The sequence below is a fragment of the Podarcis muralis genome, chromosome 11, assembly GCF_964188315.1.
Source record: "Podarcis muralis chromosome 11, rPodMur119.hap1.1, whole genome shotgun sequence".
Taxonomy (NCBI): Eukaryota; Metazoa; Chordata; class Lepidosauria; order Squamata; family Lacertidae; genus Podarcis; species Podarcis muralis.
Window position 1 is genome coordinate 40,325,032 of NC_135665.1, and position 26,838 is coordinate 40,351,869.

The 26,838-nt window shown below is 39.8% G+C and overlaps 1 protein-coding gene across 10 annotated transcripts in view; it reads right to left on the reverse strand.

Moving 5' to 3' along the window:
* Nucleotides 1-26,838, reverse strand: part of MAST4 (microtubule associated serine/threonine kinase family member 4) — a 197,412-nt gene that overhangs the window by 155,452 nt on the left and 15,122 nt on the right. For 9 of the 10 annotated variants that reach the window (XM_077936321.1, XM_077936320.1, XM_077936318.1 and 6 more), the window contains exons 2-3: nucleotides 14,697-14,850; nucleotides 8,761-8,882 (exon numbers count right to left, since the gene is read on the reverse strand). In XM_077936321.1, coding sequence (XP_077792447.1) covers nucleotides 8,761-8,882; nucleotides 14,697-14,850 — 276 coding nt within the window. Of the gene's footprint in view, nucleotides 1-8,760; nucleotides 8,883-14,696; nucleotides 14,851-26,838 lie in introns of those variants that run through there. The other variant, XM_028749237.2, reaches the window with a different exon arrangement.

Consider the following 26,838-nt stretch of genomic DNA (forward strand, 5'->3'; position numbering starts at 1 on the left):
CTGTGGTAGCTCTATGTGATATGAACACAGTTCAGTAAAGGCGTGACAATCAAGTCCAGCTGGTGCCAGTGGCCCAACCTTGAATGTCTCCAGGAAACTCAATGTTTTGCCTTAGTAGAGAATAACGTGATCATGACGCAGAGGCCTTGATATGAGCACAGTAAAAGCAGCCTTTGTCTGTTCTTGTTCATGCTGTTAATACCAAAGTGGCCTTAGAATTTGTTCCACGTGTGATGAGCATCCCCAACTCTGGCATTAAAATCTCCCAGCAGAAATATGTGTTCACGGGCTGGGATCCTCATGACTACCCAGCTGAATAATGCTTTAGTGCATTGTATCATATAAAATCAGGGGTAAGATTTGCCAAAGACTGCACACACTATTCAAATATTTTGTCTGATGGATAAGTAGAGTGCTGGTACCAGGTGTTGGCAGAACCTCAGGCAAGACGTCTTAAAATGTTAGAGGAACATCAATGGAAAGGTTTTTTTCTAAGTCTCATAGATACCAGGTAGTGGGCAGTTGGTAAGGAGAGAGTTAAACCTTTCCTTGCTATGTGTTGTAGTGCCAATGATCTCTCCCCCACCCCCCATAAACACTCCTATAAAATTCCAGACACAGTTGCTAGCTACGTATTTAATGTTATTGTGGAGCATAACTAAGAAAAATAGGACAAATACATTTCATTACCAATAATTCAAATTATTGTACCACTCTATAATAACAGTCCTCCTATGTTTCCTCATAGACTAAAAACAACATAATAGACTATAATACATTAGAAACAGCATCTTTCTGCTTGATAGTGACACTTAGGAAGACAATATTCTATTGGATAATTTCTCTTACTACTTCCCTTCTTCCAGATCCTCCTTCACCAAGTTTAATTTCTGTTGTAGTGACCTCCAGCAATTTAAATTCCAGCTTTTTATTTAATCGGTCACCATCTCATGGTTTATCATGAATCAGAAATGCCACAAAAGGCTTTATCACTATGACTAAATGCTCCAGGGCTGCAGACAGCTGTCCACAATGCACCTGTTGATTAAGATAGAGATTTGCTAGCTGTTGCTTGTGTCACATCACCCCCAATACCAGTCAGCAGCAACAAAGCTCCTATAAGATTCCATGGCCACTTTTAAGTCACTGCTTCTATACAATTGTGTGTGAGTGCCTTTTTGAAAATCAGCAACTAAAGAATGGCTTAAAATTTAAGTGATGACTGCCCTTGAACAGCAAATTTGAATCAGTTTTTTAAAAAGTTCCTGTCCTCTACTACGACACCCACTTTAAATTAAAAAATATGCTTTTAAATGAACATATTTATCATCAAGTAAAGAAGAGATAAATGTGAGCAATATGATCTATGCTGCCATTTAAAGTTTACTGTTTTGGTTATAGGGCTTTATAATATATACAGTTTAGGTCTGAAAGCATCATAATCTTTTCCTGTCAACTAGAGGGTTGACTATCTTCCTGGACTTATTATTTTTGTCATATTGCCCATCACAACCTGATACAGTTAAGAAAAGCAGAAATTAGGGTACTGAAAATTTACATTTCAAAAAGAAAATCATAAATTTTAAGCTATGAGTTTGGACAGCTTAACAAAAACATCCTAGTATACTTTTGATATATACCAAACTGTCTCCATACATATCACCTCATCAATCAAACAGAAAGATGTTCTACTTTGGCTCCACATGCACCAAGTATTTGCAAATTTGTTTTATTAGGAAGTACAATTCATTTTCTTCCCTTATCAGTAGGAACAAGATATTTTAGTAGTATCTTATCTAAAATGTCTGAACTGCTCCTGAAATATATTTTCCTTTCGAAATGGAGCACAATTTGAGCACGCATTTGGTATTCTTCTTCTTCTTTATTATTATTATTATTATTATTATTATTATTATTATTATTATTATTTCGAGTTACCTAATCAAAACCTGGGGACAAGGAGGAAGGAAGAAACATTCCACACTGCCTGGAATTCTGCAAAGTTAACCAACATCATATCATACATTAGAAAGTAAAAGGTTTCATCAACTGTAACAGTTGACTTAACAATACAGAGACTGCCTGTGCACTGTAGCAATGAGTGGGAATTGTGTGCAGATTATAAATACACTCTTATTCCCTTTCTCCACTAGGCACTTCCGTCTGCTTCAATGGATTGTAGCGTTGCAGCAGACATGGGAAGCCAGCAGCCTGCAGGCCAATCTTGAGTCCAATTTTGTTCACCAGGCTGTTTTCCCCAACAGCAAAGTAAAAGGCAGCATTTCTCACCACTCCCGCTCCAGCACTGGGGTGACTGTGGGTGGAAATGCTACCTTATTTAAAGAGCAGGCAGAGAGCTTTAGCTTAGTGCCAAGATCCAAGACAGAGGATTCCCTCTGCTTGCTCATCTCTAAAGAACAGGCAGATATTCCTCCCCCATCTTGTTTGCCCTTTAGAGCTCACTCTCTGAAGAGCAAGCAAAACACTACCTCTTCATCAGAAAGCTAAGGTTAAGTGGTCCACTTCCTGTTGCTTGGGCGGATAAATCCCAACATAAACAACATGCTTTCTTTGAAGTACATTTCATAATAAAGAGTAATCAGAAGTCAATAATGAAAAAGGATAAAAACATGAACTGAGTGTGTAAGAACCCTGCTTCTCATTTAGCCAAATGCATTTAAATCTACAAGCTGAATTTCAACAACAGATGTCTTAAAAGTCCAGCACTATTTTAATTTCACCGTACATCTAGACAAATAAGAGCAAATCTTTAGTTATCATATTTGTATGCAAGGGTGAGCAGAGTCAGTTTATCTATTTTCAGAATCCCAATATGGGTAGCTTTTATATGCATTTTGAAATAAGAGCTGTTGCACCTGTGTGGTCATTGTATCTTGATTGGCAGTTGAGTTTGACTATAACAAATGAACATTGAAAATAAAAGGGAAGGACAGAGTACATATTAGTTACAGCACATATGATATAGACTACACACAGCTCTTGTGCCACCTAGTGGACATCACTTGCACAAACTACTAGATTCGTACTTTTAAAGCAGTCTGCTAAATCCATTGCAAAAATCACCTCACCCATCTCACAGGCCAACACCCATTGCTTTGCATACACCAGAATTAACTGCCAAATTGATGGAAACCAGTATGCAAACGAATATAAAATATTTGTTTCAATAATGTAGCATCTTACATATAAAATTATTCTCTTTTAAAAAACTTTTCTTTGTCAATGAAATCTCAACATTCATTTTGTGAAGGAGTAACCTTCTACAAACTTAAAAATGCTGGAAATTTCTAGTTTTCTATTTCAGTTCCAATCTGGAATGGCAGGTGTAAGAATCTGTAAGGCAGACAAGACACATACCAGAACCATGAGTTCTGAAAAAGTCATAGCTAGTTAGAAAATGAAGATCTGCATGAAATTTTCCAGTTTGGAATGGTTCTGTTCCCCGTTGTGGTCAATCAGGCATATTCTCCTCTGGTATATTCCATTCCTGCACCAATCCAGTTTTCCCATTCTCCCCAACAGTTAGTATTCCATAGCTAATGACCATGTTTTTGGGGACCTCCTTTTACAATTCCTCTCCCTACAGATTTTAATTTATTTCTGCAAACTACAGAACTCCTCAAGCCTGGTGATACCTCACTCTTGTGCATGGGTAGTATAAAACAACTGGAAACCATGTTTGAATCAGATATAGGAATGGTGATGAACTGAGAGACATTATTTCTAGGCTTTTTCTAGGTTTTTTTAGGTAACAAAGTTGATGTAGTGTTTTAAGCCTCTGATGTAATATATTAAAACATGGGAAAGCTTATTTACTGTGGAGGGCCTTACCACTGCCACCATGTCCATTGTTTTATACTTTTATTTATCCATTATTCCTGATTCCTTCAGATGGGGAAGTTACAGCTAGCTACTTTTAATTAATGCTTTTTAACTAATGCTTGAGACTAGAGATACAAAAAGGGCAGTGAGCATTCTCCTTAGAGGCTATGTTACTTCTGTGATCCAGTATTGCTTTACATTTCTTATACCACATTTTAATATGGTTGTTTAATCCTTCCAATAGTTCTTTTTCTTCTTCCCCCTCAAGTGGCAGAAAGCAAAGAAAATCCCCCAAAAATTCTTTTATTTATTACTTGCCTTTATTGCTTGCTCGCCTGCCAGGCAGGAGCATGACCCCGAAGGTTGCTTTTGGGAAGAATATACTATTTTTAGATAGTTTGAAGATGTATGCTTTTAAAGCCCTCTTGAGGTCATGGGGACTCTAGATATTAACAGACAAGAAAAGCAACAGTCTTTCCCCAAGACTGTGCCACAACTGGCACTACTCCTTGTGAAATAAAATATAAAAAACTGAGTCAGAAAGCTTTTACCAGACCAAATCAGCATGAACTTTAACCAGAAGAGCTAACCTTCTAATGAAATTTTGCATCTGACTCCAGTATTAAAGGACTTTGCAAAGTCTGTGCCCTTCCTTGCTAGGAGGGATAGAACAAGATATGCTTCGAGGGAAGGGCGCACATTTGCACCTATTTATTTATAAAATTTACACCCTTCCATTCTGCTTTATATGAAACACATGAATAAGCATACATAAGCTCACAGTGACTCTGAGAACAGCAGGTATACATTCAGTTATTTTGCCTGCCACTTCCCAAGAACACAGAGGTGCTCACAAAATAGAATATGAAAAAAGGCCAGAGTAATAACTTTAAAGCCTGATACAGGTCAGTTTTTAACTCTGGCCATACCTAAGTGACGGACACAACAGCTTCTGCCAGTGATGGGAGGAAAAAGAGCTATCAGGGGGGTTGCACCCCTCCCTCCCATGAAAACCTTTATGGCAAGGCATTTAACTTGGGCATAGCCATGATTTGTTCATTCTTTTTAATGCTCTTTTGTGGGCTCAGAAAATCTTATTTTAGGGAGAAGAGTGGAGAAGCAGAGCGGTCTCTCTGGGGTATGGATCGAAAAATGTGCAACTGGGGCAGTGAGCAGGAAGAGCATTCCGTGAAGTATCTCCATTGCTTGCCTGTGAATTTCCTGTTGCCTGTCCACTTCATGACCTCTCCCTTGTCCTGAGCCTTTTCTGTCTTGCACAAAGAAGTAGAGTTGTCCTGCTTGCTACCTGGGAGATCAGCTTCCAGCCAACTCTCCTCAGTGTCCAGCTGGTCCCTGACATCCCATTAGTCAGCCACATTAGGCAGTGGCTTTAAACCTTTTACCTGGCTTGCCATATCCCCTGCTTCTCTAGTCCTGGGGAAGATGGAGGGGGGGATCTAAGAGCCATCCAGTAATCTAGGAAGCTGGCATAGTGACCTCTGGTGCTCAAGCAGAGGTATCTGGATCCATTTGTTCTTCAGGGAGGGGCGTGCTCCCATTCCTCCGCCTATGAGGAGTCCTTAGGTTTGAGTTCTGGACACAAATCCCTTCCTTGTCCGCACAGGTATATCCCAAGAGCAGAATGAGTTAACTTTTTTAAAAAATAAAAAAGGCTAATTCCATGGAATTATTTTGTAAAACTTAGAACTCCCCATCAGGAAACACCCTCATATAATAGAAAGATAATTTAATAAAGTAGTCTCTCAGCACGTCTATGAGATTGTCACAGAAGGCAGCATCTAAGCAGTCACAGACCATGTTGTTCACAGAACAAATCAGTGTGTGTGTGTGTGTGTGTGTGTGTGTGTGTGTGTGAGAGAGAGAGAGAGAGAGAGAGAGAGAGAGAGAGAGAGAGAGACCAGTTGCAATAAGTATTTTAATTTTGCTGAATATATAGACCATGTCAATTACCAGGGGCAGCATATCCCATTTTGCTGCCTGAGGCAAAAGAGGAATGTGCCACCTGCCCCATTGGCACCCCACAAGCTGCAGCGGGTGCCGCAAGCCTCTGTTATCTGTATTGTGTGGAGGTGTCCACAAAGTACCAGCAGCAGTGCCAGTTACTGGCAAGATCTCACTGAAAACTGGTGCTGCTGGTGGCAGCACTTCTACACTAGCAGTGGGACTTTCGTTGCTCGAGGCAGCTGCCTCACTCTGCCTCATGGGTGGGCCAGCCCTTTCAATTACAGTGTTGCTCAGGAAGCTCTTTGACCCACTTCAATACTCTTAAACAACCCATTTTAACAGAACAGTGATTTCAACATTACTGCTAAAAAGCAAGCCAGCACTATATTTGACATTCAAATATATTTCCAATTAATGCTTCTGAAGGCACACTTGTTTATTCTTGCATTATGTACATAAGGTATTTTATATCCTCTCAGGTAGGTAATTGAACCATTTTATTTGAGGAAGTAAAGCATAAAATAGTACTGAAGTACTCCTGAAATACATACAAATACCAAGTTATAATCTAATTAACATAATTATATCTGAAACCATTTTTACAAAAGGCATATGACAATTTAGTAGGAGTTATTATTTTCAATTAAGTGTTTGTTATTTGTTCTCTCCTAAACAAATACAGCAAACTCCCCAGGAAGAAAGGCCATTCCTTTCCATACAGTTATTTTCAGCTGTGGAAATAACAGAGTACAGAGGAATTCTTCTACAAAGCAAGAGAGGAATATTTCAGAAATGAATGTTCTGCTCTTTTCCAACAGCAAATATGTAATAAGGTCAAATAAGCAGCATTTATTTAGACAAATGCTGACTGAGTGAACCAAAACAGCACATCACTGGTCAAGTATCAGCGTTAAAATGTAATGCAGAAAAAATGAAGGGTATGTTAATTTAGATAACTTCCAATGCTGCATACCATCATTACGTGAAAAGCCATTATTTAATAGAACAACCACAATTCTATGTTTCAAGAGAAGTCACATCTAAAAATTGAAATTAGAATCTATGGTACTTCCTTATAAGTGTGTAGACTTTATAAACTCATTCTCTACTACCTCAGACTCTGTACCATGAAAATGGACAAAAATATTGTTATATGTTTCATTTCCATACCTTTCATACTGAAACACTCTGTACATGTGTGAGGGGACTAGAATTTGAGTGGAGAAAGAAATATTATGTTCATTTCTTTTTGCGGTTTTCCTGTAGTCACTGTGGGAATAGAGTGCTAGACTAGAAAGGTCTTTGGTGTGGTCCAATCTGGCTGTTTTACTTTCTTACTTGTTAATTGACTGAACACTCCACGTTGCAATGTTTTGCTTCAGATACTACTTGATGCTATAGTTCTAAGTGTATGAAGTTTTTTAATGTGATGTTATACACATAAATCTCACTATCCCCATGTTTTCTCATACATAATTACATACGCTAAAATATTTCCAATCCTACATTTATAGTGCACATTCCAGAACTCAACAAAACAGTTCTATCTTGCGGCAAAGTCAGCATTTCCTAGCCTGCCTACCTTCCTTATATTATTATTATTATTATTATTATTATTATTATTATTATTATTATTACTACTACTACTAGCTCTGTCAGCTTGTCCATTACAGGCAGTTCTGTACATTTCATCAACTATTCCCACTCTGTTGGGGCCTGCTGGCATTTCCATTTTCTTGTCCATACAATTTTGGCAATACTGACAAGTGATTTCAGATTTATAGTTACAATATCCCCATCTACACAGGGCTAGGTCTCAATATATGCTCTATTATATCTGAGATATTTTTAGTTATTTGCCACCAATAATTTGTGACAATTGGGCATTCCCATCACATTATGTAATAAATGGACATTTCCCACAAAACATTCCCAACATTCAGAGCCATTAACTGGGTGGATTTTATTTAACCCTGCAGGTGTTAGATACCACCTCAGTAATAATTTATATTGTGCATCCCCAACTGGCAGACTTGATGAGATTTTATCTACCTGTCTCCAAATCTGATTTCATTGAGGAACTATTCCATCTCCATGCTTTCATAACTAAATATATCTATCAGTTTAAATATATATTTTGAAATAAGCACAGGTACTTAGTACTTTCTTATTATCTCTAATGAAGTGTCAGGCCCAAGCTTCTTCTTTGGTTTTGGAGCGGTGGGGTGAAAAAGTTAACACTAAGATTAAAATAGTCTTCAGGGCCACACCAAGACTGAATACTTTTTGAGGACAGCCTTACCATTCCATTGACCTGCAAGATGACTTTCAAAAACATAACCCCCTCCCCCTATAAAATAGTGGTGGTGCAAAAGTTGATTCTATTGCTAACATTCCTCTAACTTAGAGATTTAGTACCAACTGCAACCTGAAGCTCCATCACCCAATTTAAAAAATCCTACACAGTATGCCAATCTATGTTTTACTCGTTATCATGATGAGCTTCAAATACACACACCAATATACACATTCCTTTAGTAAGCTACTTGAATGCACATAATAGAACAAAATAATAGAATGTCTTTTTTAAAAAACATACCCCAGTATTTGAAACTAGTGTATTATTAAAAAAATGTGACTGCTTCTTTTTCTTAAATAGACTACTTAAATGGAAAAACTATACTAAAATGTGCTCCCAGCTGAGGTTTTATAGGAAAGCAAGTAAGGCAATTCAAAATTACAGCTCCCCCAGTAAACATAATTCAGATAAACTGTACATGTTTAGTACTATTATATACAGTAACCGACAACAGTTATGTGAAAGGCCCTGAATTACTGTATCTTTTGAAAACAATTTTGGATTATTTGACTGTAGTGCAAATAAACTCCTTGCAGCAATGTTACATAAACATTAGTTCCTTGAATAAACAAATATTTGAAAATATAACTCACCAAGCTAGCTGTCAGAGAAGGTGCTGACTGCCCAAGAGCTTGACTGCGCATTCGGACAAGATTGGAAGTTTCTCCAGTTTGCCATGACTGTTGTGTAACAGCATTTGGCAGCAAGTACCTACCTGTCGAAAGTTTAGGTGGAAAAAAAGTTGTCAGTACACAGCCTCTTGCACAGTTAATGGTCTGCAATATTAGTCCATGCAACTCACTGTAAATGGACAAATTTGGTCTGACTTAGCAAGATTTAAACCTCGAATGCTCCTCATAAGCTTCTGAAATAGATACTCAGCTAGCCTTAGATATATGCACATACTCCAGGTAATAAATCTTACTGTGCAAATACAAATATAAATACAAACTTATCCCATTCTGAGAATTAAGTAACTGATGAACAAAAGAAGAAATGAGAGACTTGTGAATAGGAGGATTTTTTAGTTTATTTATGATTTGACCCATTGTTCCTAATGCCTTCTCTTTTTTTAACTTGCACTAAGAATTAATTTTGATCCCTTGGGTGTTCTTTCTCTCTACTTACTTCCTTTCTCCTGTTTCTTGCCTTTTTAGAAAAAAAAGACTTACTTTACTCATTTGGGACCTATCTAGTACATTTCTTACCCAGGGTAGATATACACACAGAAACCCCCCCCCCCACCACCATAAATAAGTCAGAAATTAAATCGTTATAACAAAAGGGGGCTGGAGCGATGTAAAAATCGCTTTTGCTCTCTGGCGCCATCTGATGTTGCATGTTTATAACTAATTCAAAACATGTTTTTTTGACTAATGTAGCTGAGTCCCCAGACTCTGGCACAAGGAACCTTCATCAAGAAGCTGTTTCCAGGAGAAGTGCTGCGAGGGGAGAAAGACTCAATATTGACCATTGGGGGGTACTACCTACTTTACTTCATCTTCTAGCCCTCGGAGCCTTCAAAAGTAAACACTGAGCCTGTTGGGTCTACATACAAAAGGGGGGTTGCTATTCTGTTTTAATCTACTGTAAATCACTTAGAGATCTATTATTATTAAAATGTGTTTCTTTATTAATGTACTTATGGTAACACCATCAGATTTGGACTACCTTGGGATGTGAATGTATTGAATATTGCTGGTAAGTTTTATGCTTACTTTGATATATTTTAAGTGAATTGTTAATTTCTGCAGTCATGTTATAACTTTAATAAGTATTATACCTGTGTATTATTATTGTAGACTTATTTTCTGTGAACCACCAACTATTCGTGGAGAATGCATTATATAAGTAAACTGATTGACTTAAAGAAAGATATAGAGCAGCTGTTTTTAAGTAAACAATTAAAAAGATTGCCTGGTGCATATATATGCCTATATGTTTATGAACACATATGTGATATTAGGGCAGTTGGCTAGAAGACAGTCTGTAAGAAAAAATGTACATTCTAGGTAAATCACCACATTTTCAAAAATAACTTTAAAACTGAACTGTTCTTGGCTGCTGAATACATGCTTGACTGCTGAATCCTAATGGGAATTATCCCCCTTTCTTTCCAGAGACATGGAAATGGCTTTAAAAACAACTATTATCACAATCTAGACACTATCTAACCAGAACTAAAGACTTAAGGCCCATTAATTTCATTACTGATTTATTATTTTTTAAAAAGAGTAAAAGCTTAAGGCTACAATCCTATGCACCATTACCTGGATTAAGTCCTACTGACCTCTGAGTAGACATGCCTAGGATTGCACAGTAATTCTCCCATTGATATGAGTCTTAGAAGTACTTAACTTTGACTGTATCATGCTATGTATTTAAGCTCAGTAATGCAGGAAGTAAATGTTAAGATAATCTGCATCAAACAATGATTTCTTCAAATGACTGTATTTAACTTGAAGGGTAGGAGCAGTAAGAGGATAAATCCCTTCTCAATCTGATCACCAGAGACCCTAGCAACTAAGACTCTAAGACATCACTTTTATTAGTACAAACTGTTGTAGCGCCAGCAGGGTGAAAAAAGAAATATGTAAATGTTAGTGTTTGTTTTTACAATAATGTATGCAGAATTAATGCAACCATCCCCATTAGACTTAATAGAAAAATAAAACAATTGATTAATTTTAAAACCATTGTTATGAAACCCTTCATTATTGTTATCTTGGTTCCTTGTAGTTACATCAAGAAACTTTATTTAAATCCAGTTTGGGAGGAATACCAGCAGGCATTTAAAAAGCATGTTGCTGTTTAATTCATGCATCATTTGCTGCTTACAACTTAAGGAAATTAGCATCTGTCAAGTGTATTACTTAGCTGCATATGGTTAAAATTAACGGACAATGCTTCTTTCCCTGCCAGATTTAAAAGAGAGATAAACATTTTCCCCCAATCTGTCCATTAAAGCTGATATAATTCAATCAAAGCTAGAAGTACAGATGACTTAATTGTGCTGTCCTTGGCCATTGCATTGTACAGAACCCCCATTAACAAAATTCAGCACTTTCATGCCCCTTCCTCCACACAGTAATAAAACCTATCTAGCTCATATTATTGAGGTGCTAAAATATCCTCAATAGTTTGGAATAATTGCCCAGTTAACATTTACAATTAGTGTTATTTTAATTCTTTGCTCTTTCAGAATGACTACTGCTATTTCACTATGATCTGTAATAAAGGAAGAAATGTGTTTCAGCTGAACCTTTAAGCCACAATTAATGCCATAAACGTCCATCAATGAAAACTCTTCAGAAATAGCTTAGAGAGTGGCACAAGCATGCTACTTTGGACAAAGTGGCCTGTTTCTTAAACAAAGGTTTTTCAAGTTTCATGCATTTATTCTTCCAGTTTACAGCACATGTACTGAAACTGCCTTAAATTACATCCAGGCTGGGGAATCTTTGGCCCCATAATGTTGCTGTACTAGAACTCCCATCAGGCCCAGCAAGCACAGCCAATGGCTAGGAAGAAGGGAGCTGTAGCTCAGCAACATCTAGAGAACCACAGGTTCCCCACCTCTGAGTTACACAAACACCAAAGCAACTTTCACAAATTTCAATTAAAACAAGAAGCATTGGGGGAAATAACATTCTGCCCCAACAGCACAAAAACACAGGAATAGTTCCTCTGCTTCATCACTCCAAGGATCTATCTTGTCCAGGATCCTGCTGTCAACTACCCAGTCAGAAGCCTACAAGCAGGGCATGAACACAACAGGTATTGAATGTTTGTTCTCAGTGCATGAGATTCAGCATCTGCCTCTGGACACGGCTGTTACATTATTCTGCTATCATAGCTAATTGTTCAATTCTTCTTTAGAGTCATCAAATCACATCTTATGGCAGCAAACGTCATAATTTATATATGTGTTGTGTAAAAAGCTACTTTCATTTATCCATCCTGAACCTAATGTTAAAGTTAATTATACTGGATTCCACTGCTATCTGGGGATCAGCTGGAGGTCAGGGAGTGGTATTCCCCATCACTCACTCTATACCACTCAGTTTTGTATTTTCATGGTTTGTTCTTGGCTAGACAAACCACAAACCAGGATTCAGACACGACACTAAACCAAACCATGGCTTAGCTCAGGATAGTACAGGATGAAGGGAGACGCGAAGCAGCCACAATGTTTGCTCCATGCATTCATATAAACGTTAACTCACACTTAGCCATTGTTTGGCTTAGCATTACATATAAACTGAGCCACTGACTTAAACGGCATAGAATTAGTTAGACTGCATTTTATTGCCTGAAATAACTGCCTGAAATTGCTACACAGCATAGTAACCAAATTAAAGGCATTTCACCTTTATTTTTATTTATTATATATAAATAAGGTAAAGTCAATTTCAGCATCCTAAAACTTCTTAGCATAATGAACAAAAACATTTAAGTTACTACAATGCAATACAGCTCTGTAATAAGTAATAGAAAGGAAATAAAGTCACACATTTTAGTTCACTTTGAACCTAGTTAGACACAGCACTCTTCACCTCCAGCCCATTTAGAAAGCCATTATTTTCTATCTTGAATTCCACTTTCAGCATAGCCTACTAAGCCTGTGGAGCATTCTCAATTCTGACAATTTAAGCCCGAGCCCAAGTGATTGTATAAAGCCCTTTGAAGTTACTTCAGCTCATGAAACCCATTCACTGCAGCAAAGGAGCTTTGCAGTTAACCAGTTTTCCTGCTTCATGACAGGAATAAATCATGCAGCTTTGTTTTCTGCATTTAATATTTTAATAAAGGGAAATCAAGAGCCTTGACTCAGTTCGGCAGCGAATTATAACCAATTAGTTTGAACATATAAATTGCTGTTGATATATTTAATTTAAATAGAGAATTTGTTATTAAAATATATGGTGGTAATTCAGAAACTAACAGCAAAATGGCTACCCACGCTGTACATTAAAAATTGTCGACAGTCTCCTAATACACTTAAATTTAGAATTCATGAATAATTTTATGAAGTGACATGATTGACAAGCTTCTCTCTTGAGATCTATAGCAGCTTCCAGAAAGGCAAGTAGCTAAGAATGTGAAAGTGGCAGGGAGAATCTAGTGAAAAAGTATATAGTTAATTTGACTTCAGAATTCTTCCTTCTCCACCATCAACAGACTTATTGGAAAATGAACAAGTGTCCAACTGACAAAATTGAAGGGAAATAACTAAAGGTGGAGTACAGAAGGATCAAGTTGTCTGTTGGTGGTAACTGATAATTTCCACTGTAAAGAATTTGCAAAAATGAACATGTTATCCATGGGAAACTAGAGTTTTACTCTAACAAACAACAAAAAAGTGTTTATAACACACACAAAATCACATTATACGCATCACTCTCCAAATAGATAGCTGTCACTTCTGCTGGGCATGTTGACATTTTCTGCAGGACATTTTAAGATTCCACTGCTTGGTTTCTGAGTGGCACAACACAGCTCACTCTCAGCATGTATCTTCTATAGGCATCTGACACTGGAAATGGAGTTCTGATATCTGAGACACACCCACCCCCCAGGAGCCACAGCAGTACATTCTTAGTGGAATTAAAGGTCCATTGAGTAACTTCTACTTTATGTAAGTAAAAAAAAGGGCAACCCAAAAGCTACCATGGTAGTAAATTAGCCTTGCATGTAAGGCCACAAAAGTTACTAACATGCTTTTTTCTTTTTTCTTTTTACTAGCCTGCTGGGGCTGGCAGAAAAAGGACAGGGCTTCATCATTTTGCAAGAGCCAGCTGCAGTTCTATACTAGGTACATACAACACACGAAGTGTTCTGCCATTCTTCTACCAGCCTGCTCACTTGCCTGCATACAATTCCTTCTCGCCTATGACTAAGAAGCTAGTGTATATATCAGTGACAGGGGCCAAATGTGCCCTTCCACACAGTCTACCTGGCCCTTGGGACTCTTGCCACATCACCCCCCTCATTGGCCCTGCTCTGCACTTTCCTTGAGTAATTCTGCCTGGCTGGGGTGTGTCATTGATTTCTTATAATGATTCCCTGCTTACTTGGATGGGAGGGAGGGGTAGAGAGTTGTGTGTAGAAACTAACCTTCTGATCAAAGGCAAAATTTACATTTGTTGCTCTGCTGACTTTTGTCTCCAGTCCCACCCACCACTGACATACGGTCTCAGGAAGTTACCCAGAAAGGAATGCAGGCTTCACTAAATAATGGGCTGCAATAACCAGTACAATGGATTTTGGTGGGGAGCAGGAGTAATTGCTAATCTTACTTTACAGAGACAGTATCGTGGAGATTCATTAAAATGACTCATGGAGATATCTGTCTGTGTTATCCTCTCTAAGTCATCTGTCTATAATCAGTACACAAAACTCTGAGCTTGACTGGTGTCTATAAATTTTTAAGATCAGGCGTGTTTTCTATAGCAGAGCTTTTTTTTTTTTTTTACTATGTATGGGAATATATCCATCCTTGACTATATGGACATGCCATTTTCCTTACCAGTCAGAGCTCCTCCAAGACTTCCTCTTCTAAATGGTCTCCCATCTTCACTGAGTTGTCTTTTAAATTTCAGTGGCTTGCTGGGGCCAGAAGAAACTTCAGGGTTGCTAGATTTCCGAAATGGCATAGATGGAGGTGACAATATACTATCAAGCTGTAAAAAAAAAGCAGAGATGCTGGAGTTAAAATCCATTCTCAACTTGAAATACAACCTCCATTTACATGAGGATTATGTTTGTGGCTTCCACACATGTTGGTGGAACGTGTGTAATCTCACTCCGGCCACTTCCGGGTTGTGGCGATGTGCACATGCACGATTGTACATGCACTGAGGAAGCATAAAATGGTAGTTGTAAAAGATAGGCCATTTGTATGTGTAAAAAAAAGAACGCTTGCTAGCTTCAGAGAACACCACATTTGCCTTAAGCTATTTAAAGAAGGAGAGAGATGGAATGCTAGCAAACCTTCATCTGCCCACAGGCGATATGTTCCCCATACGCACACACACACTTACAAATGAAATTGAAAGCAATTTGAAGGAGGACTATCTGGTCATTGTTCACATCTCATTTTTGCACTTGGAAAGGGCAAGATAAAATACAATTAAATATAGTAAGTTTACATCATATCAAAAACCTACAAAGCCTATTTGAACTGAGATGACAAAATAAATGGCTGTGCAATGTGGAGAGATGCAACTCTTACACCACTTTCAATTATTTAAAAAATATTGCCTGTCAGCTTTTGTTTGAGCTACCTCTGTCATGAATCCGGGTGCCAATACATTGGCAGCTTTATGTTATCCAAATATCTCTCATTATTATTTGCCAATGCTAATCAAAAACTGTTCTGAATATACAATTAGTACATGTGATGGGATGATGAGCTGCTTGTGCGTAAAATCCTAGTCCCTCAGAGTTTGGCCAAGTCCGCAAACCTCTGCCTACGACGGAGCCCCTCAAGCATGGCTCCGTCAGTCGCTAGCAGAATCCGACAGTGGGCGCTTACGGAATCTCTTCCAGCATAAAAGCTCCTTAACGGAAACACGTCTTCTGGACTCTCTGCGCGACAGTTTCCGGCGAGGAGTGGGTGTCCCTATAGGAGGTCCTGAAACCTCCCCACTATTTTCGCTGGAAGTGTCCCTGAGCCATCCCTCCGACTCACTTTCCCTTGGAGCTCCTTCTCTCCCCCTGCTGGTTCCCTCTTCAGCTGCTAAGTCTCTCTCAACCTCTGTGAGCCCTTCCACCTCCTGTCCTTCCGATGGCAGTTCCCTGACAGTACAGTAGTGTTGTTATTTCAGGATGAAAGCATAGACTGGCTATACTTAAGCCTTGTTCATGGAATTTTAACTGGTAGCTATATATGCAGAAAAGTTCAAAATGCAGGTGACCATGCAATAAAGTCCTTTGCTGCAGTAGGCTTCTCTACATGGGAATTGGAACTTTGAATGGGTGAGAGAGAGAGAAGAGTCGATAGAGGGAGAGATGTAACAATTATTATTCATAAAGGATAAAAACAATACCAAGGCAGGTTTGCAAGCAAGTACTTGCCTGCTAGCCTCAGGCAGAGTAAAAAAAGATTCCTAACAGGCGATGTCTGCTGCCTTAGAGCACCCAATTTACAACAAATATATAGTATGAGAATGTAGATATTTTATTTTTATTTTTTTAAACTAAAATCCATTGAACATCCTCAGTATAAGCCTACTTTTTCTCAGTGGAGTATTTTTTCACCAGAAGTCTCCTGGTTTATTTTATGAAGTAAAAGGTGATCACACCAAATTGCAACTAGTTAGGCTACCTTATCTTTTGTGTAACATTTCTTGTCCCTGGACCAAGTCATTGTCAAGTGTGAAGTCGCCTGGAATGTTAGCAGTTTACGTTCAGAGTACAATCCTGTGCACACTTACCCATCAAACTTAACAAAGCTTACAAAGTAAACATACATAGGGCCATATGTTATCTGACTATATGTTGTTTCCTTCACTAAGAGAGAGAAAATGGTATGGGAAACTTCTTTTCATACAACTCTTTAAGCTTTACTATTGTTGCATGCCACCCCAATCTCCAAGTGGTGCAAGATTCCAGGGGTTCCAAGCACGTACCGAGGGTTCGTGTTTGCTTTTGGAATGAGGTACAGTGGAGACTGTTTTGTCTTTGTGATATATGATTTATTTACACATATATACAACCTGAGCCTCAGTATTAACACCCCAAGAGGTCCTTGCCACAACACTGGAGTCAGTGAGAAATCAAACATTGTTTCCTCTCTCCAGCTTGCTGCTTTTCTTCTAACTTCTGAGCTGGGCTTGACTGCCTATAGAGCTATCAGATAGAATGCTGCCAATAGGTTTTACATATATTTGGGGCCTATTGCTCCAGCCTAAAATATTAACCACATTACTTGTGGATACAGAAAGCTCGCCCAATTAAGCTCAACAAAATGGAACTTTCAATTCTACACAGGGATTTCCTCTGTGAATTCTGTAGTACAGCAGTACCTTGGTTTACGAACTTAATCCGTTCCGGAAGTCCATTCTTAAACCAAAACCATTCTTAAACCGAGACGTGCTTTTCCTCATTAGTTACCGTAGATTCCGGCGTATAAGGCGACTTTTTAACCCCAGAAAAGAGGTTAAAAAGTCGGGGATCGCCTTATACGCCGGGTATAAGGTGGGCGGGCTCCGTGCCAGGAGAAAGCCACTCGGCGAGGAGCCCGCCACCCACCGCTGCTGCTTCAGCAGCTTTCTCCCGGCGCAGAGCTGCCCAGCATATTAGGCGACTGGGCTTATTAGATGACCCCCCAAATTGCAGCTGCCAATTTGGGGGGTCATCTAATACGCCCAGTCACCTAGTACGCCAGAATCCACGGTAATGAGGCCTCTCAGTGCCCTTCCACCGTTCGGCTTCCGTTCTTAGACCGCGATAAAGTTTGCAAACCAGGACACTACTTCTGGTTTTGCAGAGTTTGTAAACCGAATCATTCTTAAACCAGGGTACCACTGTATTTATAAATCTCATGACATAAACATTGCAATATACGCATAACCACCTATAGATGAAATTAGAATGAACTGGTCTCCATCCAGCAAAGTATAAAAACTTGCTTTCATAATGTACAGACAAACATATTAAGAATATGCACTTGGATTTTAAAGCTGGGAGGAATAACATCATGAAAACACACCACTGAATTTTCATATTCTGTTTTAAGCTCCATTTTAACTATATTGCAGCAAGAGGTGGTAAAGCCACCAGATGGCACTACATAATTAACAAAATAGAAACAATTCTATGTGTCTCAAAACTTACTCTATCTTAAACTAACACCAAGTGTATTTAAAAGACACACAAAATAAATTATCTTTAGACTACACCCTTAGGGAGAAGAATTTGCATTGGCAAATTAGAATATTTGTAATAAAACAAAAATCTATTTAATTTTCCTCTTATACCATCTATTTCTCCATGAAATCAGTCTGTTTCCATCAACATAGCAGTGCTATTTTTCTAGAAAAAAAGGGGTGCCGGAACTCAAGTGTCTCCCTTGTTCTCTTATAATGGCAGATTTGCCTGGAGAGAGTCTTTAAACCTCTTTTGTTGACCTCTTTTGTACTTTTCATTTTTAAGTTCGGAATAGAGTACAGTGGGACCTCTAGTTACGAACTTAATTCGTTCCGGAGGTCCGTTCTTAACCTGAAACTGTTCTTAACTAGAGGCGTGCTTTCGCTAATGGGGCCTCTTGCTGCCACTGCGCCGCCAGCACACGATTTCTATTCTCATCCTGGGGCAAAGTTCTCAACTCGAGGTAACTCTTCCAGGTTAGCGGAGTTTGTAACCTGAGGCGTTTGTAACTCAAGGTACCGCTGTAGTTGCTTTGGAAGACAATAATCAGGCATCAGAACCACATGACCAGTCCAACAAAGTTGATGTTGAAGAGTAATTGCTTCAACACTGGTGATCTTTGCTTCTTCCAGTACAATGGCGTACGTTCGCCTGTCTTCCCAAGTGATGTGTAAAAATTTTCAGAGACACCGTTGATTAAATCTTTCAAGGAGTTGGAGATGAAGTTTATACGCGGTTGTCAGGGGCTCAGGAGCAGAGGCACAGGGGAGAGAGGAAATGGAGAGCGAAGGGGAAGAATCTGAGGGCAGCGTAGGGGAGTATGAAAGTGGCTCGAGAGATTCCATGAGTCTCTCCAGCGAATCAGAAGATTCCCAGAGGGGGGCGCCGATGGCCAGGGCAAGGGGGGTCCCAGGGGGGACACACCAGAAGCAAGGGGCCAGCGGGGACTCCCAAAGCAGTAGCGGGAGATCAGGACCAGCTCCTCCACCAGAGCGTAGTGAGGGGGAAGAGTCACGTGTAGCAGGGCCAGCTTCTCCTCCAGCAGGGAGAAAAGATGAGTCAGGGTTGGCCACGCCTCCATCGCAGAGTGAGGGAACGGAGGGGGAGTCAGGTGCAGCTAGCCTCCCCGAAGGGGAAAGCAGTGACAGGAGCAGTGTAACGGTCAGGAGGAAGGTGGCCGGCTGGGCGCGCACGCCAAGTTCGAATGTACAGGCGCGCGGCACAGCAGGAAACCCGGATTGGGAACCAGGTCCTAAAGCCCGCCGGAGGGAGGGAGAAGACTCAGGGGACTCAGCGTCAGAAGAGTCTAGAAGAGGCGAGACCCCAGCGGACAGGCGGGCCCAGAGGAGAAGAGAGCAAAGGAAGAGGTGGAGCAAGGCTAGAGTCTTAAACTGGTGTCTGGGGGGAGGAGATTCAGACAGAGCTTCAGCGGTCTAGAGTTTAGGACGTAGAGCTGCGCGCCGCGGCTTTGAAATCGAAACTGAACTTCAATAAAGACTTTTGTAAATAGTAACACACTGGCGTTGGTCCTTTGTGAGCTGGGACCTAGGGCAGCTCTGACAGCGGTCCATGTTTCACAATCATATAGTAAGGTACAATAGCATTGTAAATAAGCGTTTTGGTTTCCCTGCTGGAGTTCGGCATCAATGTCAACCCTTGTGGAAAGATAACTGCCCAGGTATTTGTGGTGCTGCAGAGGGGTTGTTTTGTGCTTGTTGGTATAGCACTTTGGTTTTTTGGAGTTTGGACGATAGGCCAAACTTTTCGTAAGCTTCTGCAGAGATATTTAGGATGATTTGAAGATCATCCTCTGAGTGTGCACACACTATGTTGTCATCAGCATACTGAAGCTCTATGATGGAAGTCATGCTAGCCTCACTCTTTACTTTCAGCCTACTCAGATTAAAGAGCTTTCCATCTGTTCAATATAGGATTTCTACTCTGGTGGGGAGTTTCCCTTCAACAATGTGTAGGATCATGGGAATGAAAATAATAAATAGAGTTGGGGTGATAACACAACCCTGTTTAATACTGCCTCACAGACTCCTGAACTGACAGAGAAGGTCTTGTCAGAGGCAGTGTTGATGACCCCAGACTGCTCATCCATGCTGAGGCGACTGGCTCTGGGGTAAAACTACTCCTCAAGAAACCCTCCCTGTATTTTGAAAATCTAAGTAAAGCCAGTTGCTAATCTCCCCTTCTTGGGCAAGGTTCTTGAATGGGTGGTTGCAGACCAGATCCAGGCACTCGTAGAAGAAAATGATTTTCTAGCTCCATTTCAGCTGGGATTTAGTCTCAGTTTCAGCACATATACTGCTTTGGTCACCCTGAATGATGACTTCTGTCAGGAGAGAGATAAGGGAAATGTGTCCCTGTTAATTCTACTCAACCTCTCAACAGCTGGCTGGGGAGGAGACTTAGGGGGAAGTGGAAGGCCCAGATTGACAGCTTTACCAGAGCCAGTCTTGCCTATAAGTTTCTATGTTTGTATTCTGTTTCCTTGAATAAAGCATCAACCTTACTGCTCATCTCTGAGCTTCTGTACTGACCTATAGCTGAGCCAACCCTGATAACAGCTTGGGGGTCTTTCTGGATCCATTGCTGTTGCTTGAGACTCAGGTGGCTTTGGTGGCACAGAGTGCCTTCCATCAGCTTTGGCTGATAGCCCAGCTGTGCCCCTACCTGGACAAAGATAACCTAACTTCTGTTGTCTATGCTCTGGCAATCTCTAAAGATTACTGCAACACGTTACAAGGGGCTGTCTCTGAACACAGTTCAAAAACGCCAATCCTGGTCCAACAGCACTGGCTGCCAGTTAGCTTCCAAGCTCAATATGAAGTGCTCAAGGGCTGCAATACCTCAAGGACTGCTTCCCCCCCCCCCCCATATGAACCATCCTGGGCCCTGCGATCATCATCTGAGTCCCTTTTTCATGGCCACTTTCATGATCTCCTGTCAGTCCCACCAGGTCCAAAGCCCACCAGCCACCACTGTCTTGGACCCTTCATATAATACCTTTCATACCACCCTGTAATTCTATGGGAGAAGACTTCCAGGAAAAAATAGAAAGGTTCCCTAACACAGAAAAAGTTAAGCATAATTTTTCACTGCTCTCAGAAAAATATTGAAAATGTAACTAATATTTATATTCCATAGAAATTATTTTTGAAACTGTTGAATGTCTTCTGATAAACCAAACATATATAATTAGACAAATACTAATTTTAAATCAGCCATAATATATTTAGAATACTTTGTATTTATAAGCAACTATTAACATATTTTATATGCATCACCATTGATTTAAACACTGGCTTATTTTAAAAGACAAAAAAATGTGACAGTTTCACAGCCACAGGGTAAAACCAGCAAGCTTGCTTTCAAAGTCACTTTCAATCTTAAGGAAAAGAAATTAAGCACATATTAAAGAGGCATTCATATTCATGGTTTGTTGACATCACCATCATTTGGTTAGTGAAAAATGCTTTAATCTACAAAAGAGAATATGTATTCTTGGGAAGGAGATATTGTATTTACCAGGAATACTAATGAAGTCACCTCAGTTTAGTTCATTTACAAAATCCATTTCTACTCTGTCACCAACACATTTCAAAGCTACCTAAAATGGCTTAATTCGATCAGATACTATGTAGGATTCAGAAAGCTAATTGTTCATTCAGGTCTATGCACTTCGACCCAAGCTCAATTAGATCTCATTTTCTCCTCTGTTACATTAAAGTATAAAAATACAAATACAAGCTAGCACATTTCTAATCCCAGAGTAAAAAATCTTGAGCTGGAAAACAATGGTTGTGTGCCTGTTCTTCTAGGACTTTTTCTTATCCTCTAGTTTTTCCCATTCCATCCGAGGGAGCTGGTGTTTGTCCACAGACAGCTTTGCGGGTCTTGTAGCCAGCAGGACTAAACCACTTCTGGTGCAACGGGACATGGTGACGAGTGCCAGAGCGCATGGAAATGCTGTTTACCTTCCTACTGCACCAGTATCTATTTATCATCTTGCACTGGTATGCTTTTGAACTGCTAGGTGGGCAGAAGCTGGGACAGAGCAACGGGAGCTCACCCTGTCATACAGATTTGAACTGCCGACCATCAAGAGGCTCAGTGGTTTAGAGCACAGTGCCACCTATGTCCCTCTAGGGCTTCTAGTGCATCACAGCGGCTTTGCTTTTCCAGAGGATCTATTTGTTTCTGGATAATTATTTCTTGTAGAGATTTGTTTCCTTTTGTTAGAAAAAGTTACATCTAATATGACCTCTTGCTATAGTTTTAAAGGACAACTATTCTATATTAGCATTCATATCCTATGCTAGATCACTTCACATCATTCTCACAGCTTCCAAATGCACCTATTTAATAGATATCATACCTTTTCACTTACTTTCTCTGCAAGCTGTAGGCATGGGTAGAGTGTCCCATTTCACCACTTGAGGTGGGACAGGAACGTGGTGCCCTACTGGCCCTGAAGCATCTCTTACCTCTCTTAACCTGGGTTGTGCAACAGCACCTGTGAAATGGTAGTGGCGGGTTCTGCTGAGATCTTACTGAAATATCAGGAGATCTTGTGTGCTTCATTGAAATCTCAAAGGATTACAGTAAAATATCTAGTGAGAAGGATCACTATATAGAAGGATCTGGCAACTTCAGTGTATCTGAAGAAGTGTGCATGCACACGAAAGCTCATACCAAGAACTAGTTGGTCTTTAAGGTGCTACTGGAAGGAATTTTTTTTGTTTTGACTATGGCAGACCAACACGGCTACCTATCTGTAACATATCTCAAGAACTTAGCAGAATACATTGCCAGCCCTGGTTTTAGGCATGCACTAAAATTTGATGCCATGCGGGAGTTACCTAGCAAAAGTACCTATGTTGCTAGCTTGCAGAAGTCTACCCAAAACAAATAAGACTTTGCAAGTGTTGCCTGACCCTCAATGGGATGATCATGGTTGCTCGGTGCTCTATAATAAACGTATCTAATTAACCCCAACACCTATTTCCTTTTATAGAATACTAGATGTATCACCTATATATCATATCATAACATATATATAAACCATTCCTGGGGCAGATGGGGCTCATCAACCTGGGAAGGTAGTCCACCTAGGAGATGGAAAACTCTGATCCTAAACCTCCACTGCCCTGCGGGATATCTTTGGGAAAAGAAAACACTAAGGAGAAAACACTACACAAATCTGGAGCCCCTAATACAGCTGGATGGTGCCAAGCTGGTGCTGAACGTATTGCCCTGCATCAGTGAGGCCAAGAGGTGGGTCTGGCCACTTTGATGATGCTAATGCAGCGGTTTGTCTTAACCCCCAGAGGCACACTTCATTGTCTCTTGATGCAGATGGATCCCAACAATTACATAAATATAAAATACTGGTCAAGCTGTTAATATAATAAAATTGTGTGATCCAAACTCTGCAGCATTCCTATATATTTAAATAAATATATTAATTATTCAGGATGTTAAGACAAAGAATAGGAAAAACAAAGCACATGCAGCAGTAAGTGTTGTGCTATTAATTTCCTCATAACAGCAGCACAGCAGGGAGGGAGTGACTGGACAGGTTTTAGAAGAAGATGCATCCTGGAGGATACAGCTCTCTTCATGTAGATTATATACACCAAGGGGTTTCACTCTTCCTTATAAAAGATGCCATGTGATTGAGGCAAAAATATTCACTTTATTTATAAGGATGTGCATGCCTCTGGGAGTGTAGCTATCAAGTCATGGGAATAGACAAAGAGGACGAGGGGGGGCGGGGAGTTAGGCATAGAAAAAGCAAGTTTTCAATACTTTGAGGGACAGAATCATTTTAGTCAAGAAGATGCCAAGTAGAAGACCTTTCCAGTTGTATGGAGCAGCAAGAGAAAATGGAGAGATTACGGAAAGATTTTAGGTTTGACCAAAAAAAAAAATGGCAGATGAAATAAGAGGACAAATACAAACAAAAGTAGTTAAGTAATATGCAGTGAATGTAGTGGCCTTCCCTGTACATGTTTTGGACATCAGTTCCCATCAGTCTTAGCCACCACTAAAACAAACATAATAACTGAAGGTCAGAGGCAAGAGGAATGCCTTAGAGCCACCCATGTTGCATGACACAGTGGAATAAGCAGCATACATTGTGTTATATCATATCATTGCATTAATAGTGACCATAGCTATAGTACAATGTGGTCAGAGTTGTATTCCACAAGAGTTAATTTTTAAAAAGGGAAGGTGATATTTATGAAAAGTGGCAAGTAGCATGAAAATATCCTCCCAGTACTACCGTAATTTCCTACCAAACATACAACTCACATCCCCTAAGTCAGCATCTGCCAAATCATGTTTAGTTTTTAAAAACATCAAACTATACAAATCGCTATGTTATCATGGATTTATTTTCAGGAAGCAGTTTGTTTACTTAAGGTGCTTACATAAGGAGCAAGTTTCCTTGGTAAAATTAGTGATGTTTTCTGTTGATTCTTACCTTTATTTCTCTTAAAGGAAAGACGTCATTTGATTTCCTCACTACAGCTACAACACACTAAAAACAAATCTACAAAAAAATCTACTATAAATTACAATGAATGAAAAAATAACCAACATGTAGAAGTACTTCATAATTTACTGTTAATACTATGTAATGCCAAGCATCAAGCTAGCAATAAAATAAAATAAATGATAAAGGCATCTGAATAATGTATCATTTTCATATCCACATTTTTATCAAGTCATAAAAAATTAGTATTTTGCCTAGCTTATCAAGAGTTCTACCATAATCCTAGGACTCTCAAGAAACTGCACTTCCTTTCCAAATGAGAAAAGAAAAAGAAATAATTTCAAGCCCTACAACTGTAGCTTGAAATAACAATAAAAAAAAATAAGTGAGTGAAGATTATGTACGAAGTGAAAGAAAAGAACATTTCCTATTCCTGATGCTCTCTGGGGAAGCCCAAACTCCTCTCTGATCAGGAAGCAGAACAAGCATTTCCACAATTACAGTAAAAAGCCTGTCTGATCCCATCCCTAAAGCATAAAAACACAAACCTGTAACATACTACCATCCTAGAAAACTATTTCAGAGAAAAACAGGACAGTCAAATACTATACACCAGGGGTCAACAAACTTTTTCAGCCATGGGCCAGTCCACTGTCCCTCAGACCTTTTGGGGGGCTGGACTATATTTTTTTTTGGGGGGGGGAATATGAACAAATTCCTATGCCCCACAAATAACCCAGAGATGCATTTTAAATAAAAGCACACAATTTACTCATGTAAAAACATGCTGATTCCCAGACCGTCCGCGGGCCAGATTTAGAAGGCAATTGGGCCGGATCCAACCCACGGGCCTTAGTTTGCCTACCCATGCTATACATCTATTCATCCTAGAAATCCTTAGCACAGTATGAACTAATATTACATTTCCAGTGTGTGAAATACTTCCATGAAACCACTAGAAGTGTCATTTACAAGTTCCCTAGTACAACAGTGATGACCATTCCTGGACTGAGAGCTTAACTACGATAGTTCAGGCAATGGTGACTTTCAAGTTGGATTACTGCAATGCACTCTATGTGGAGTTTCCCTTGCACTTGATCCAGAAGCCACATTCAGTGCACAATGCTAAAGGTACCTCGGGTTAAGAACTTAATTTGTTCTGGAGGTCCATTCTTAACCGGAAACTGTTCTTAACCTGAGGTACCACTTTAGCTAATGGGGCCTGCCAGCGGCACTGCGATTTCTGTTCTCATCCTGAAGCAAAGTTCTTAACCCAAGGTACTATTTCTGGGTTAGCGGAGTCTGTAACCTGAAGCCTGTAACCGAGTCTGTAACCTGAAACCTGAAACCGAGGTACCACTGTATTAGATAAAAGGTAAAGGTAAAGGTACCCCTGCCCGTACGGGCCAGTCTTGACAGACTCTGGGGTTGTGCGCCCATCTCACTCAAGAGGCCGGAGGCCAGCGCTGTCCGGAGACACTTCCGGGTCACGTGGCCAGCGTGACAAAGCTGCATCTGGCGAGCCAGCGCAGCACACGGAACGCAGTTTACCTTCCCGCTGGTAAGCGGTCCCTATTTATCTACTTGCACCCGGGGGTGCTTTCGAACTGCTAGATTGGCAGGCGCTGGGACCGAGCAGCAGGAGCGCACCCCGCCACGGGGATTCGAACCGCCAACCTTTCGATTGGCAAGCCCTAGGCGCTGAGGCTTTTACCCACAGCGCCACCCGCGTCCCTACTGTATTAGATACTAGCATTTTAAAATTTCCCGCAATCCATTCGAGTATGATACCCCTACTTTAATATGCAATAGAACACTCAACCTGTGAAATGATTTTAGATTAACATCAATTTGCTATTTCACAGCTCAAATGATTATATTTAAATAAATTTGCATAACTATTGTGCCTTTGAAGTATTGAAGGAAGTGCAAGCTATGATCACTTCAGAAACAAAAGTTACAACACTTGTGGGAAATATCATTTTAAACTATTTCCCCCCATTCTATATATTACAGTAACATAGAAGAATAAAGTAGGCTAAAGAAGTAAGTTTTCCCTTAATTCCCAGTGCCACTAAATTAAAGCTGGAATTTTGCAAACAAATAATCAAGCTTTAAAATTGAAAATCTACTGATTAAGCCACTTAAAACTTTCAGCACTACTTATAGCACACTCATTAAAAGCCTGTTTACAGTAAATTGAAGTTATTACAGGATATACAGTATACCCTTGTACCCACACTTTCTTCAGTAATCTTTATTATTCAGCCATTTCAATAACCACATT